The sequence below is a fragment of the Arvicola amphibius genome, chromosome 13, assembly GCF_903992535.2.
Source record: "Arvicola amphibius chromosome 13, mArvAmp1.2, whole genome shotgun sequence".
Classification (NCBI taxonomy): domain Eukaryota; kingdom Metazoa; phylum Chordata; class Mammalia; order Rodentia; family Cricetidae; genus Arvicola; species Arvicola amphibius.
Genome location: NC_052059.1, coordinates 2,725,384 through 2,738,121, shown reverse-complemented (window position 1 = coordinate 2,738,121; position 12,738 = coordinate 2,725,384). Strand labels below are relative to the sequence as shown.

General features: G+C 46.9%; 1 protein-coding gene across 14 annotated transcripts in view; it reads right to left on the bottom strand.

The window, feature by feature from the left end:
* Window positions 1-12,738, bottom strand: part of Dock9 (dedicator of cytokinesis 9) — a 248,407-nt gene that overhangs the window by 57,209 nt on the left and 178,460 nt on the right. For all 14 annotated transcript variants that reach the window (XM_038309779.1, XM_038309780.1, XM_038309776.1 and 11 more), the window contains exons 28-33: window positions 9,177-9,323; window positions 8,830-8,913; window positions 8,087-8,198; window positions 6,128-6,306; window positions 5,757-5,870; window positions 2,957-3,074 (exon numbers count right to left, since the gene is read on the bottom strand). In XM_038309779.1, the coding sequence (XP_038165707.1) occupies window positions 2,957-3,074; window positions 5,757-5,870; window positions 6,128-6,306; window positions 8,087-8,198; window positions 8,830-8,913; window positions 9,177-9,323 (754 nt within the window). The remainder of the gene's footprint in view (window positions 1-2,956; window positions 3,075-5,756; window positions 5,871-6,127; window positions 6,307-8,086; window positions 8,199-8,829; window positions 8,914-9,176; window positions 9,324-12,738) is intronic.

Genomic DNA, 12,738 nt, shown 5'->3' with positions numbered 1-12,738 from the left:
CCACATGGTAATGCTCATTCTCTCTAAATAATCGAAGCTCACAGTGGAGGTGGGATGCGGAACTCGGGTGGAAGGGGTCAAGAAGTGGACACTACACCCACCACTCTGGGGTTTTCAAACCCGACTCCAAATTCCAGGCCTGATTGAAGGCAAACGGATGCAGCGATTCAAAATCGACCTGCTTATTCTGTCCTCACATGTGTGTGTACATGTGCATGTATGCACGTGTGAACATGTGTGTGTATGCAGGTGTATGCATGTGCATGCATGCAGGTGTCTGTGTGTTTGTGGCCTCACCTAGGGAATTACTTTATTTTTTTTAATTTCCTAGTATTTTTTAAAAACTATTTTAAATACTGCCTATTTATTTCAGAAATTAATACAGCAATGTCACTTTCACAGCGAATGACTTCAAAAATTATTTTCATTTTATGCATATGGCTGCTTTGCCTGCATGCATGTATACTTGCCCACAGAGGCTAGAGAGGGCTTTAGATCCTTTGGAAATGAAGTTACAGACAGCTGTGGGTGCTGGGAACAGAACCCGGGTCCCCTGCAAGAGCAACCCGTGCTTCTAACCCCTGAGCTATCTCTCCAGCCCACAGGGAATGAGTTTTTAAAAGATCTTAAACAGCCTGGCTAAAATAAAGTTCGGTTCCCCTCTGTTCCATTCGTACAGAGCAGGAGGAAGGGGGTCTGTGAACCCACGAGGTTGTCCTCTACAGCGGAAGGAACCCAGGGCGACTGTTCTCTAGCAATCGGTTCTACGAGTTCTCACTTCATGCTCTGAAGACATTTGAGGGACTTGTTCTCAGGATGCTTGGTAATGTGACTTCTTCACACTTGCCCCAGCTCTAAAGCCGTCTGGAGGCTCCCTCCTGGGTAGCAGCTGCTACAGCATCCAGAACAAGGGCCAAACCTAGAGGTAAACCCAGTTCCCAGATGGGGTTTCCCCGGAAGATGTTCCTACAAAGATCAAGGGTCAGTGCTGCCAGACAGAAGCAGAGAGAAAGCCAGTGTAAAACAGATGCTGTGGTCACCTCGGGAAAAGCAGATTTGGGTTTGGAAACGCGATGAACGAAAGAGACCAGATCTGTCACAAGCCCCTACCATAACTGCACCCTGCACACACAGCAGTTCAGGTCCATTGCTGCATGCAGGCCATGCTGAGGAGACCCGCATGCAGGCCATGCTGAGGAGACCCGCATGCAGGCCATGCTGAGGAGACCCACATGCCAGCCATGCTGAGGAGACCCGTGGTTCCTTGCTACCTTCTCAAAGAATCTCAAACCCTAGCACTGAATTCTGAATTGAGCACCATGAATTCCGAAGAGAGAATCAGACGGCCAAATATCCCTTCACTGTGGCTTGATCACTGCCACTAAGTCTGCAAGGATTCCTTGTGGTCCTTGACTGCCACTAAGTCTGCAAGGATTCCTTTGGTCCTGTCAAGTACTGGCCAGAGACAGGGAATTAAGACTTCCGGACCCAGTGCTAGGTGTAGACTCATCTCCTTGGCCCTGAGAGTGCATTATAAAGGACGGAGACCACAGTACAGCTGAGCCAGCACGGACAACGGAGGCACGCATTCTCCATGGCAACCACCCAGCACACTGCTTTAGCTTTGCATCCCTGATAATAAGCTCAGCGATAAGGCCACAGAGGCCACGGCAGCTAAAAGACCTGAAGGGGTAACCAAGTCACGGTGGATCCCAGAGGTAATGCCACTCCTGCTCGAGCTAAGCTACTGCTGGGACTGGCTCCGGCAAACCTTCCAAAGGTCACGTCCCTGCTCACACCCATGGCTTAGCGTCTGTACAGAGCAGGGTAGGAACACGAAATGTCCCCAACAGTCGATGTTTGTGGGACATTTATCATGGATGTCCCTCTGCATTTAATACATATCAGCTTTTAATCCATAAATCTTTATATATAATAATAACAATATATTATATATAATAATCTGTACATAGTTATATATAGAAAGGGGGATATAATCACAAAGATTATCCATAAAAACAAATGAGCTCCGGGACTGGGATTGGTAGCGTAGGATAGACTTAGATACCGGCATGGGCTTTCCGATGTCACAGTCTACTCCCATTGCATCGTCTTCTCCGTAATGATGTATTAACATGAGAGAAGGTGAGAGTCCTGATTCAGGAGGCATGATCCAGTCCTGTGAGTTCAGTGGGTGAGAGGCCCGTCATTTCTCGCCCCGTGAATTTGTAGCGTTAGCGGGTGGCGTAACCACTAACCACATCAGGATGCTTCACTTATGCAGGTGTGGGTTAGCAGAGGGGGACCCAGAGGAAGAACCAGGCTGTGGACCCCCTATTAAAATCCTTTGATTTGATCTGTGCATGCATGCAAATGTACATCACCACTCACATCATCAGTATCTGAATAAAGTTGCAGCTTAATTAGTCAGACTATAAATAGGTGCATTTTCTCACAGACAGACTTCTCTACTGGAGGAGTCTTGATTTATGCCATCTGTTTTCCTCCCCATGAGGCTGTTTTTCATATGGAGGAGGAAAAAGGTACAGGACAGACAATTTCTGAAAACCCGATTTTTAGGATCAAATCCCAGCCACAAACTACCTCCTTCGGCATTATGAACAAGACTGTCACACTTTACCTAGCCTGCCAGCATTACTGCTGAATCTTCCTCTCACCCCCATAGCTGCAGACAGCCTGCTTCTAAAAGGATAGATAATCCAATCAGATGTAAAAGCCAATCAACAGAGGAAGCTTTGAACAAAAGACAAGACAGCAGAGATGTCGGTGTGAGCCCGGTTAGGATCCAATCCACAAGAATCCCGATTACAGTGCCTGAGAGACTCAGGTGGGGAAACACCTGATTCCCCTGAGTCCTGATTTATCATTAATGACTTGTGAGAATAAAGACAGTTTGAGTGACAAAGGACGAGACCGTAAGAGCAAGGGACATTACCAATGCCGGAGATGGCGCCCAAGAGGTCTTTGTGCAGGCTGTGGTCAAGGGTATTTCCCTTCTGTGGCGTCATGAGTGGATTCCCGGCTGGCACAGCAAGGGGCTCATCCTTCACAATCTGCCAAAGGGAAGAGAAGTATTAGAGATGGCTGAACGAGCTTCGGGGGCTGATCTTCAAGCGTGCAGGCAAGACACACAACAGCTGGACGCGCTCAGCATTTCGAGTGGGTGGGTTGATGCACACGGCATACAAGAGAGGAGGTGGCAGGGGGATCAGGGAAGGAAAACACAGAGGAGGCCAGGGATACTATGGTGAGGCGGCAGAGAAAGCCGGCTCCTGGCTCCACCTATCTCTTCTCTGGCCCAGACAGCTCTTCCATCTCACCCTGGCCACACTCCCACTTCCTGCCTTTCTGGACTCACTGAGACCTTTCTTCCCTTCTACTCCTGACTGCAGCAATAGGTTCTGCTGTCCTTGTATGTAACACGCATCAGCTACAGTCTCTGGATGCTCGGATGGGAGCTCATTGTCAGGGGAGAAACTGTACTAATTTTAAAGATATCAAGAAAGAAGGTGGATTTTACTTTGGTGAGACCCAAAGCAAGACCTGTTTGTTTTCCCCAGGATTAGATCGGGGTGGGGAGATCACATGCTATCCTGAATTATTCTGCTCAGAGAAGCAATTGGAATCGGAGGACACACATGTGGACGGTAAACCAGGAGAATGTCAGATCAGTGAGAGAGGCTGGGGAGGAAGAAGTTTACACTATGGAAACAGAAAAGTGAGTGCTACCAGCCTGGATGCTCTTAGGATAAAATTATCGGAGGGTGAAGAGTGTACAGGACAACAGAGAGATGGCTCAGGTTAAGAGCACTGGTCGCTTTTCTGGAGGTCCTGGTTTGGTTCCCATCACCCACGTGGTGGCACACAGCCTAACTCTAGTTCCAGAGGCTCCAACACCCTCCCTTTGGCTTCCGTGGGCACAACACACATGTAGATGAAGGCAAAACACCCATTCACATCAAAAAAAAAAACAAACAAATACCAACCAACCAACCAACCAACCAAAACTCCCCAAGGGTGTGCTATAACGACAAAGTAGCCAGATTAACAATGGAGCCGGCACATGGTCAAGATTATCAGGGCAAAGGTTCCAGTGATGTCTGCTAAAGTCATTAGCAGAAAGCCACTGAGCCAGGAAAAGAGCCCTTGGAGAAGGAAGACTATATTTTGGTTTATGAGGTTTTGATAAATTTTAATGATAAGAAACAGACTAAGGAGACGGCTTTGGGCAAAGTGCTTCCCAACCAAGCACAAGCACCTGAGTTCAGATCCCTAACAAACAAGAGTTGGCGTGGTGGAGTGTGTTTATGACCCAGGCTGGGGGAGGGGAGCGGATTTCACAAACTCTCCAGATAGTCAGGAGATCAGTAAGTAAGGGGGCAGGTTCAGTGAGAGACCGTATTGTTCCCCCCCAAACTGTGGAGAGTAACTAAGGAAGATGATGACCTCTGTCCTCTATAGGTGTGCACATACACACATATCTGTGCACATGTACACACACACACACGCACATGCATGCATCTGTGTGCATTCCACATGCATCTGTGCATGTACACACATGCACACACACTGGGAACACTTGCTTTTCATTACAAGTTAATAAGGGAAAATCCTGCCGGGCGGCGGTGGCGCACGCCTTTAATCCCAGCACTCGGGAGGCAGAGGCAGGCAGATCTCTGTGAGTTCGAGACCAGCCTGGTCTACAAGAACTAGTTCCAGGACAGGCTCCAAAGCTACAGAGAAACCCTGTCTCGAAAAACCAAAAAAAAAAAAAAAAAAAAGGGAAAATCCTTATTTGCAGTTGAGTTATGACAAGAAACTGGATGTTCTTGTCAAATTCTAGGACGATTCAAAGAATCTTTATTTTATGTGTATGGCTGCTTGCCTGCGTGCCCCATGTTCCTCTTTCTGTCATCACTGGCGTAAAGCCTAACAGAGACAAAGAGGGGCTCCAAGAGGTGGCTTTACAGAATGGGCACAGGGTGGGGTCAGACCTGAGGCCTAACTGAGCAATAAGGAACAAAGGTTAGCGCTGCATCCCACGCCGTCTTTTTTTTCTTTGACCCCATTTCCTGTTTTGAGACATGCAGCCCAGGATAGCCTTAAACTTGCGGTCCTCCTGTTATGTCCTGAGTGCTGGGACAGCAGACATGCGCCACCATGCTCATTTAGTTGAGCAGATGGGATTGGGCCATTCATAGAGCCAGGGTTGAATATCGACTGATTCTATCTTAGTCAGAATGTAATTCTCCAGGACTGGTTGGACACCTCGGGGATTAAGAGCACTGGCTGCTCTTCTAGAGGACCCAGGTTGGGTTCCCAGCAGCACGTGACAGATCACAACTGCCTGTCACTCTGGTTCCAGGGGAGCTGATGCCCTGTTTGGGCTTCCACAGGCACAGCATGTACATCGTATACATATGTGTGGGCAATGTACACCACACATATGTGTGGGCAACACACACACATACACAGAGATGGCATCCTGGGTGGGCCCTCAATTCAGCCTCTAGAGTCGTTATAAGAAAAGGAAAGGGGGTGGGCTCACAAAGACAGAACACCACGTTGGGACAGAGGCAAAGGGGAAAGAAAGTCAGCAGCCGCTGTCAGCCAGGCCAGAAGTGAGGAACCACCTCTCCCTGCAACCTCCTGTTCCACTGCTCAGAGTCTGCAGCACTCTGGTACAGCAGCCCCGAGCTCAAGGAGAGGCATCGGCCCCAGCTCTGCTTACGCACATTGCCTGGGTTCACAGGGAAGGGCGACACGTCCCTCACGTTGATCCGCTGCACGTTTTCGATGAGCAGCCCGAACAGAGGCAGGTAGAGAGTGGCTATCCTTGCCTGGTGACTCTGAAAAAAGGAGAGACACGGTGAGTGTGTTCCCTGGCTCTGAGCGACAGATGCAGACCGAGTTACACTGACTGCGGTTTTGATTTGGACTTTTCCTGTAAGCAAAAAGCCATCAACAGGATTTATCTAATTGCTTAAGGGAACTTAGACCACTGGAAATAAAGGACATTTACCCACACACATGTCCCTCCTCTGGGAAGCACTGGAAATAAAGGACATTTATCCAGGCACATGTCCCTCCTCTGGGAAGCACTCACCCTTGAAGCGTATCTGTCATCAAAGGAATGCTTTATCAGCAGGTTCTTGAGCATGCTGACGGCAATGACGCGGACCTCCCGGAACTCCTGGAGGGCAGTGCCCACCTCCCTGAGCAACAATCCCACCAGGAAGTGGTTTCTGCAGAATTCATCCGTTAAGGAGTAGTCGAGCTGGAGATCTGGAAAAAAGAGGCCAACGGCACTTAGGTTCAGGAGGGTCTAGGGATGCCTGAGGATGTCACCGACTCCACTCGTCCGCTGTTGTGTGGCTACAGGTGACTGACGAGACGACCTCATGCAGCAAGACGGACGATTGCGGGTGATTGCGCAAGGCTCCCCTACTCTTAACACCTCATATTCCAACAGGAAAACCAAATTAAAACACAAAACTGAGTTCTGAGTGTGGAACTGGTTTTAGTACCAAATTTTAGAATATACAACAGCAATCCTATTAAAAATATGTTTGAGACAGTTTTCTAAAAATGAAGCTGTCGTTCGAACAGAACGGCAGAAGATGGATGTTTTAAGCAAACCCACATTATTAAAGAATTAATACGTATGTTTTTAAATGTCATCTACTTCCTGAGTAAATCCATTCCCTGGCATCCATACCCCAATAAACCAATATATGTTAAATGACACAGCAGCACCTGACCTACCTACTCCGCTTTCATTAGACAAAGACACTATTTCTGCCATCTTCTCTAAAGTGTCCCTCTTAAATTAAACTGAAACTGCACAAAGCACCAAAAACCACCCCAGTAACTCATGGAGAAAGCCACATGGTAAGGCTGAGGGCTCATCTGGAAGAGGAAGGGACCGACAGGAACCTTACTGAAAGGGGCCACTAAAAGCAGTCACACTCATCCCCAAACTGCAGGAAGCACAGAGGGGGATCATTCAAGAAAGTCCTGCAGACCCTCCTTGACTTTCAAAGCCTTTCTGATGGCTCCTTGTGAGTCTCCCCAACACACCGACGGAAGCCCCTACCGAGCACAGCAGCAGGAAGGAAGGCTATCTGTCTCTCAAGAACGACCATATTCAACTGCTCACCAAATACAGTTTCTGCAGACTGTACTCTAAGGCTGGGCTCCCCTAGATCTCTATGCCTGGCTCAGAGTCTGGTGCGTGACAAGTGGGTGCACAGTGCTCAGTCCCTTCAGACTCAGAGGGTCCAGAGCAGTGCACGAGGACTCAGCATGCAGACACAAAAAGCTCATGAGAAAGCCCCGTGTGTGACGTTCCTGACGCCTCCACGGACAAGGGCTGTGTGAGTGGTGGGCTGTGATTTGGGGGTGAAGCAGGGCTTTGCTTGTTCTGCTTCTTAAGACAGCATGCCAGAGAATCCAGACACACCCACAGAGCAGGGAATCTCGGGGTGTGACAGCAGTGTCTTAGCTCCATGGAAAACAAATTCACCCCTTCGTCAGAAATCGAAGACCTGACCAGATGTGCAGAGATGCCCGAACGGTTTGAACGAAACGTACGAAGCGGCTGAGCGATCGATCACTTGCATTCTTTTTATTTTAACTGGAGAAAATGCAAGGGCAAGCATCCACCCCACACCTACCTACAGGAGTGTCATTTGACTCCACAGCTGATGAAAGAAAGGCTAATTTATAAGAGGGAAAAACAAATGCAGTAAATAAGACAGAGCTCTGTTAAGTAGAAGAACTTTAAGATGATAAACAAGTCATGATGTCCACGCCTGATAAACAAGCTTCTGACCTGCTCTCATCTGTATGGCTGTCTCTAGGTTTGCTGAAAAGCCAGTTCCTACATAAGACTTTATCAGGGATGGTGCAAATGGAAACTTTGTACACACACACAAACATACACACCAAAACACTCATCCATTAATAAAGTCAAATTATGGGATAACAGTTGAATCAACACTTTTCTTCTAACAAACGACACAGCTCTCTTTGTGAGACAGTGAACCATGTAGAGATACCTTACCTTGGTATCTCTGGATCCTGCCTTTTCCAAACGGCATCGGCAAGTTCAAAGGAATATAGTGTTCATGGTTGCACACGACGCGGAGAAACTCAAACTTGTACTCAAAGAGAGTCTGCAGGAAGAAATGCTTAGACATGAAAACCTCGCTGGATACTGTAATACTGGATTCTAATAAGAATTAGAAGCAAAGTACACAAGCATTTAATGCTGGCTCCGTGGCCCATGGGGACCAGAGGCTTGTTTCTCTATAGCTGTTAGCATGGTTGCAGGGATTTGTGTGAAAACCAATAACACACTTCATTAAATAATGCCTTCAGCACACTTTAAGGCATTTATAATTTACGCTTCTCATGTATAAAAGGGGATTTCAAGTAGCTTACAATTACACAGATTCAATACAATTTTTTAAAAAACCAGTAAGCTGGAGGGTAACAAAGCCAATTCTGTCAGAAAGGCCGCATGGTTAAGGCTTTGGTCTTAGATGATCTGCGATCCACACCGCACAGGCTTTGGGCTGTTAGATCATGCTAGGTGATGAAGAACAAACACCATCAGGAGAGCCTGCCTTGTTCAGGGCTACTTGACCCCTAATACATTTATGGACACAAATAAGGGCCAGCATTTCCAAGAGGGGTGAAATGTGCCTCTAGGGGAACAAAGATGAGAACGGAGAGGAACAGGCAGGGTCCCACATGTGAACGGGTCAGCCAGACTCAGGGAACAGTGCGTGAGGGCCACGCTACCTTCGGGTCTCCAGGAGCAAAGCAGCTGATGTAGTTGTTGATCTGCTTGAAGACGAAGCCCCTGTCCATGAAGGTGAAGCATCTCTGCGGGTCAATAAGCCAAGAGCCATTAGCTGAGACCCACGACTTGTAGAGCCTTGGCTTCTGGATTCTCCAAACATTCACTGTTCCTAAGTTTATGCTTTGATATAAACACACACCCCCTACTTGTCTGGAGGTGCCCACCTTGGTGCCCTTCCCTCTGTATGTCCCCACCTTTGGTGCCTCTCCCTCTGGAGGTGCCCACCTTGGTGTCCTCCCCTCTGGAGATGCCCACCCTGGTGCCCTTTCCCTTAGGAGGTGCCCACCTTGATGAACACAGCGAGGCTATGATTGGCATTCTTAGACGCCTCCGGGTTATCTCGAAACTTCTGTGTGATGTGTGGCATCAGCATGTTCACCACGGTTTCCACTGCATGATGGTAGGAGGCTGGAAATCTCTGGTTTCGTAGTAACTGGAAGAGATCCAGAACAAACGATGCTTTAAGAGGTAACACTTAGGGGTGGAGTTACCTCAGCTCCAAGGCCATTAAAAAAAAAACAGAGTTCTAATCTAACTTGTCTGGAACTGAACAAAGTGTGTTAATCTCTTCCTAATGCAGTCTGGAAAGTATGCTGAAGACACTATTTTATCAACACTTTTGGGAGTGGAAATCTCACCAGCAAAAAATTTAACCCAATTTTAAAAAATCTAGCTATAGTATAGTATTTGAATCTGTATTATAAAAGTGCTCAGATTTGTCAAATATTTGGAACTGCCTTGAAACGACAAAGAGAACCTGGATAATTTATCTAAGTGAGGATAGAAATTCTGATCTAAGCTTCAGCAGGAGAAGGGGCAGAAGCCTGCATTTCTCTGGGCATTTGGAAGCTAGGGCCTCACATTTCCCAGACACTATTTTTTATTTGAAATTTAAAAAGCAAGCCTGTGTGTATGTGCACGCATACATTCTATAGCATGTGTGTGTGCAGACCAGAGAACGACTCTTAGGAATTTCTCTGTACTCCTACCATCTGGGTTCCAGGGACTGAACTCAGGTCATCAGGCTCGGTGGTAAACGTCTTTGCCCACTGAGACATCTTGCTCGCCCTTCTAAGAGAAAGCACGGGCTAGGCTTAAGCTCCGAGTATTCAACACACACACACACACATATACATGCACCAGACACATGCACACACACACACACACACATATACACACACAAATGCATATGCGCACACACACACTGGCGCATGTGCATGGCAAGTTTAAAGGGCACGGCCGTCTTCTGCTTGCAAGCGACTTCCCATATGATCTTCCTTCTCATTAACGTAAACAAACAAACAAAAAACCCTACCAGCTACTTAGCATCAGCTGCTTTATCATCACACATCTCCGTGGCGGGCTTACTTGCCTTTCAGTCCTCATATGATCCTATGACTTGGTCTCCATGTAACAGACAGTAAGAGGCGTAGGTAAAAGCAGGCTTAGTCACACAACCCAAATGATTCCTATCCAGATGTCTCAGGAGTCCCAAATCTTCTGCCAGATGAGACTACCGCTTCTTCCCTAACTCCATAACGGAGCTACTTACAGACAAAGCAAGGAGGAAGCTCAACTAAGGCCTCTGTTAACCCACCATGGAGTTAATCCCAACAGCCAAGAGAAGGGAGCTCTCCAGTTTACAAACAAGGAAGCCAATGCTTAACAGCTCACAGGTCCTAATTAGTCTTTAATAGCCTTTTCTAAACACATATAAACCCAGTGAGGTAGGATCAACTCATAGGAATACCAATTTAACCAATTCTCAAAAACTTGCTTTGAAAAGTTAAAAGAGTTTTGTTCCCAATGAATAGCCAATCACCCTATGTCTTAGGTTGACAACACCAGTAGGCGATCAGCTTCCAGAACTCAAGCAAAGAACTCACTGTCAGGCAAAATTGCTTACTACCTAAGAGGACCAATTCTGGGAAAATGGAATCCAAAGATACGTCGCAGGCCTTTGGAGCTGGCTGACTTAATAGTTACAAACCCAGAAAAAATGGATAAAAGACCTCTGTTGTGGACAGGCAACCCATTAACCAATATTATCACTATCATACATATATGCTCTTGGCAGCACATACTAGTACAAGGGATGAAGTATCCCTGCAAGAATAGCAAAACAAGTGTTGAAATTCTCACTGCAAGTGTGTAGGTAATGTAGGGAGAAAGAACCACATTACATAACATTGTAGGAAAACAACCGACCAATCCTAGAATTCAGGAAAATCCTGCTGGACAAATACCACAGTATTACTGTTGGTTTTTTTTTTTCCATACACATTGCAGTGAAAACAAACAAAGAGGGGAGACAGAGAAAAAAACAAAAACCAAACCCCCAAAGAACCCTACCCACAAATCAGAGATGCACACTAGCTAAATGCGGTACTTGGTCCTTACTGACATTCTAACTCAGTCAAGCCAACTGTAAAATGACATTCTAGGGACTCCCAGGGAAAAGCTGAATATAGTGAGGTGTTAGCTGATGATGGAGACATACTGTTAGCATTATCTCAGACTCATGTAATGGTGGTGTGTCCTTTAAAAAGCCTTCCCCACCAGAGAGGACCCAGTGAGGGTGAGGGTCGGTGCAGGAAGCAAGAACGGCAGAAATGTTAACAGCTCAAGCTGAACTGTGGGTAACACAGAAATCATAAACCACCCTCTCCAATCTGTGTTTCTTAGACGAATCTCTGCCATGGGTTTTCATTTTTAAAAGTGTGGATGAATGATGGGCAATTTACATATCAACCCATCAGTAACACTGTTACCAGCCACATTATAATGGTCACTGGGGCCTCTGAAGGCTGTGGGAAATCCTCTCGGCAGCAGCTAACAACCACAGCAAGGAATTCTGTTTTGACAATAAAACAAACGAAGGCCTTTTTATGTGGCAAGGCACACATTTGTAGGCAGTAAACTTAATAAAGACCTCGGTAATTAAATGTTTTTATGGAGTTCACTATAAACCAAACTGAAAGGGAAAATAAAATCTAGGTTAACGGGCTAATGTGCCGAGTGGGAATATACGAGAAGACCTCTAAAGCAAGAGCCCAAGACACAGACTTCCCAAGCAAGCAGTATCCTATTCCTCAGCCACAGCCTGGCATAAGGTTTTGCTGTGAGACAATGCTCTCGTACCCTGTAAAGATTTGTCACTCGTATTGGTTTAATAAAATGCAGATTGGCCAGTAGTCAGTCAGGAAGTATAGGTGGGGAATCCAGACTAGGAGAATTCTGGGAAGAGGAAAGGACAGACAGTCACCAGCAAGAAGCAGAGGAAGCAAGATGAGAATGACTTACTGAGAGAAAGTACCAAGCCACGTGGCTAAACATAGATAAGAATTAAGGGTTAAATTGTAAGAGGTAGTTAATAATAAGCCCAAGCAATAGGCCACACAGTTTATAATTAAAATAAGCCTCTGTGTGTTTCTTGGGACTGAATGGCTGCAGGACCAGGCAGGACAGAAACTTCCAGCTACAAGGTTGCATGACACCATGCCTGTAGTGTCCCCTCTGGCCCAGGCACGGCCACCGGTTGCCCTAATGATGTTGCCTGTAAGGGTCTCCCTGTCCAGTACCTGTAGCCACAGTACCAGGCCCCTCTAGTCCACATACTGTGTACTCTGTCCAAGTCCTGCTGTAAATGTGGAATCTAGGTGCCTCTGTGTGTGGGAACTCCATGAAGACCCAGCCCTGGCCCCAGCCTTGCTGTCACATCCCCGTGGACACTGGAATTACAGCTGTGAGCCACCATGTGGTTGCCAGGAACTGAGCAGGGGCCCTCTGTGAGAGCAGTAAGTGCTCTTAACCAGCGAGCAATCTCTCCAGCCCCAGGTTTCACTTAG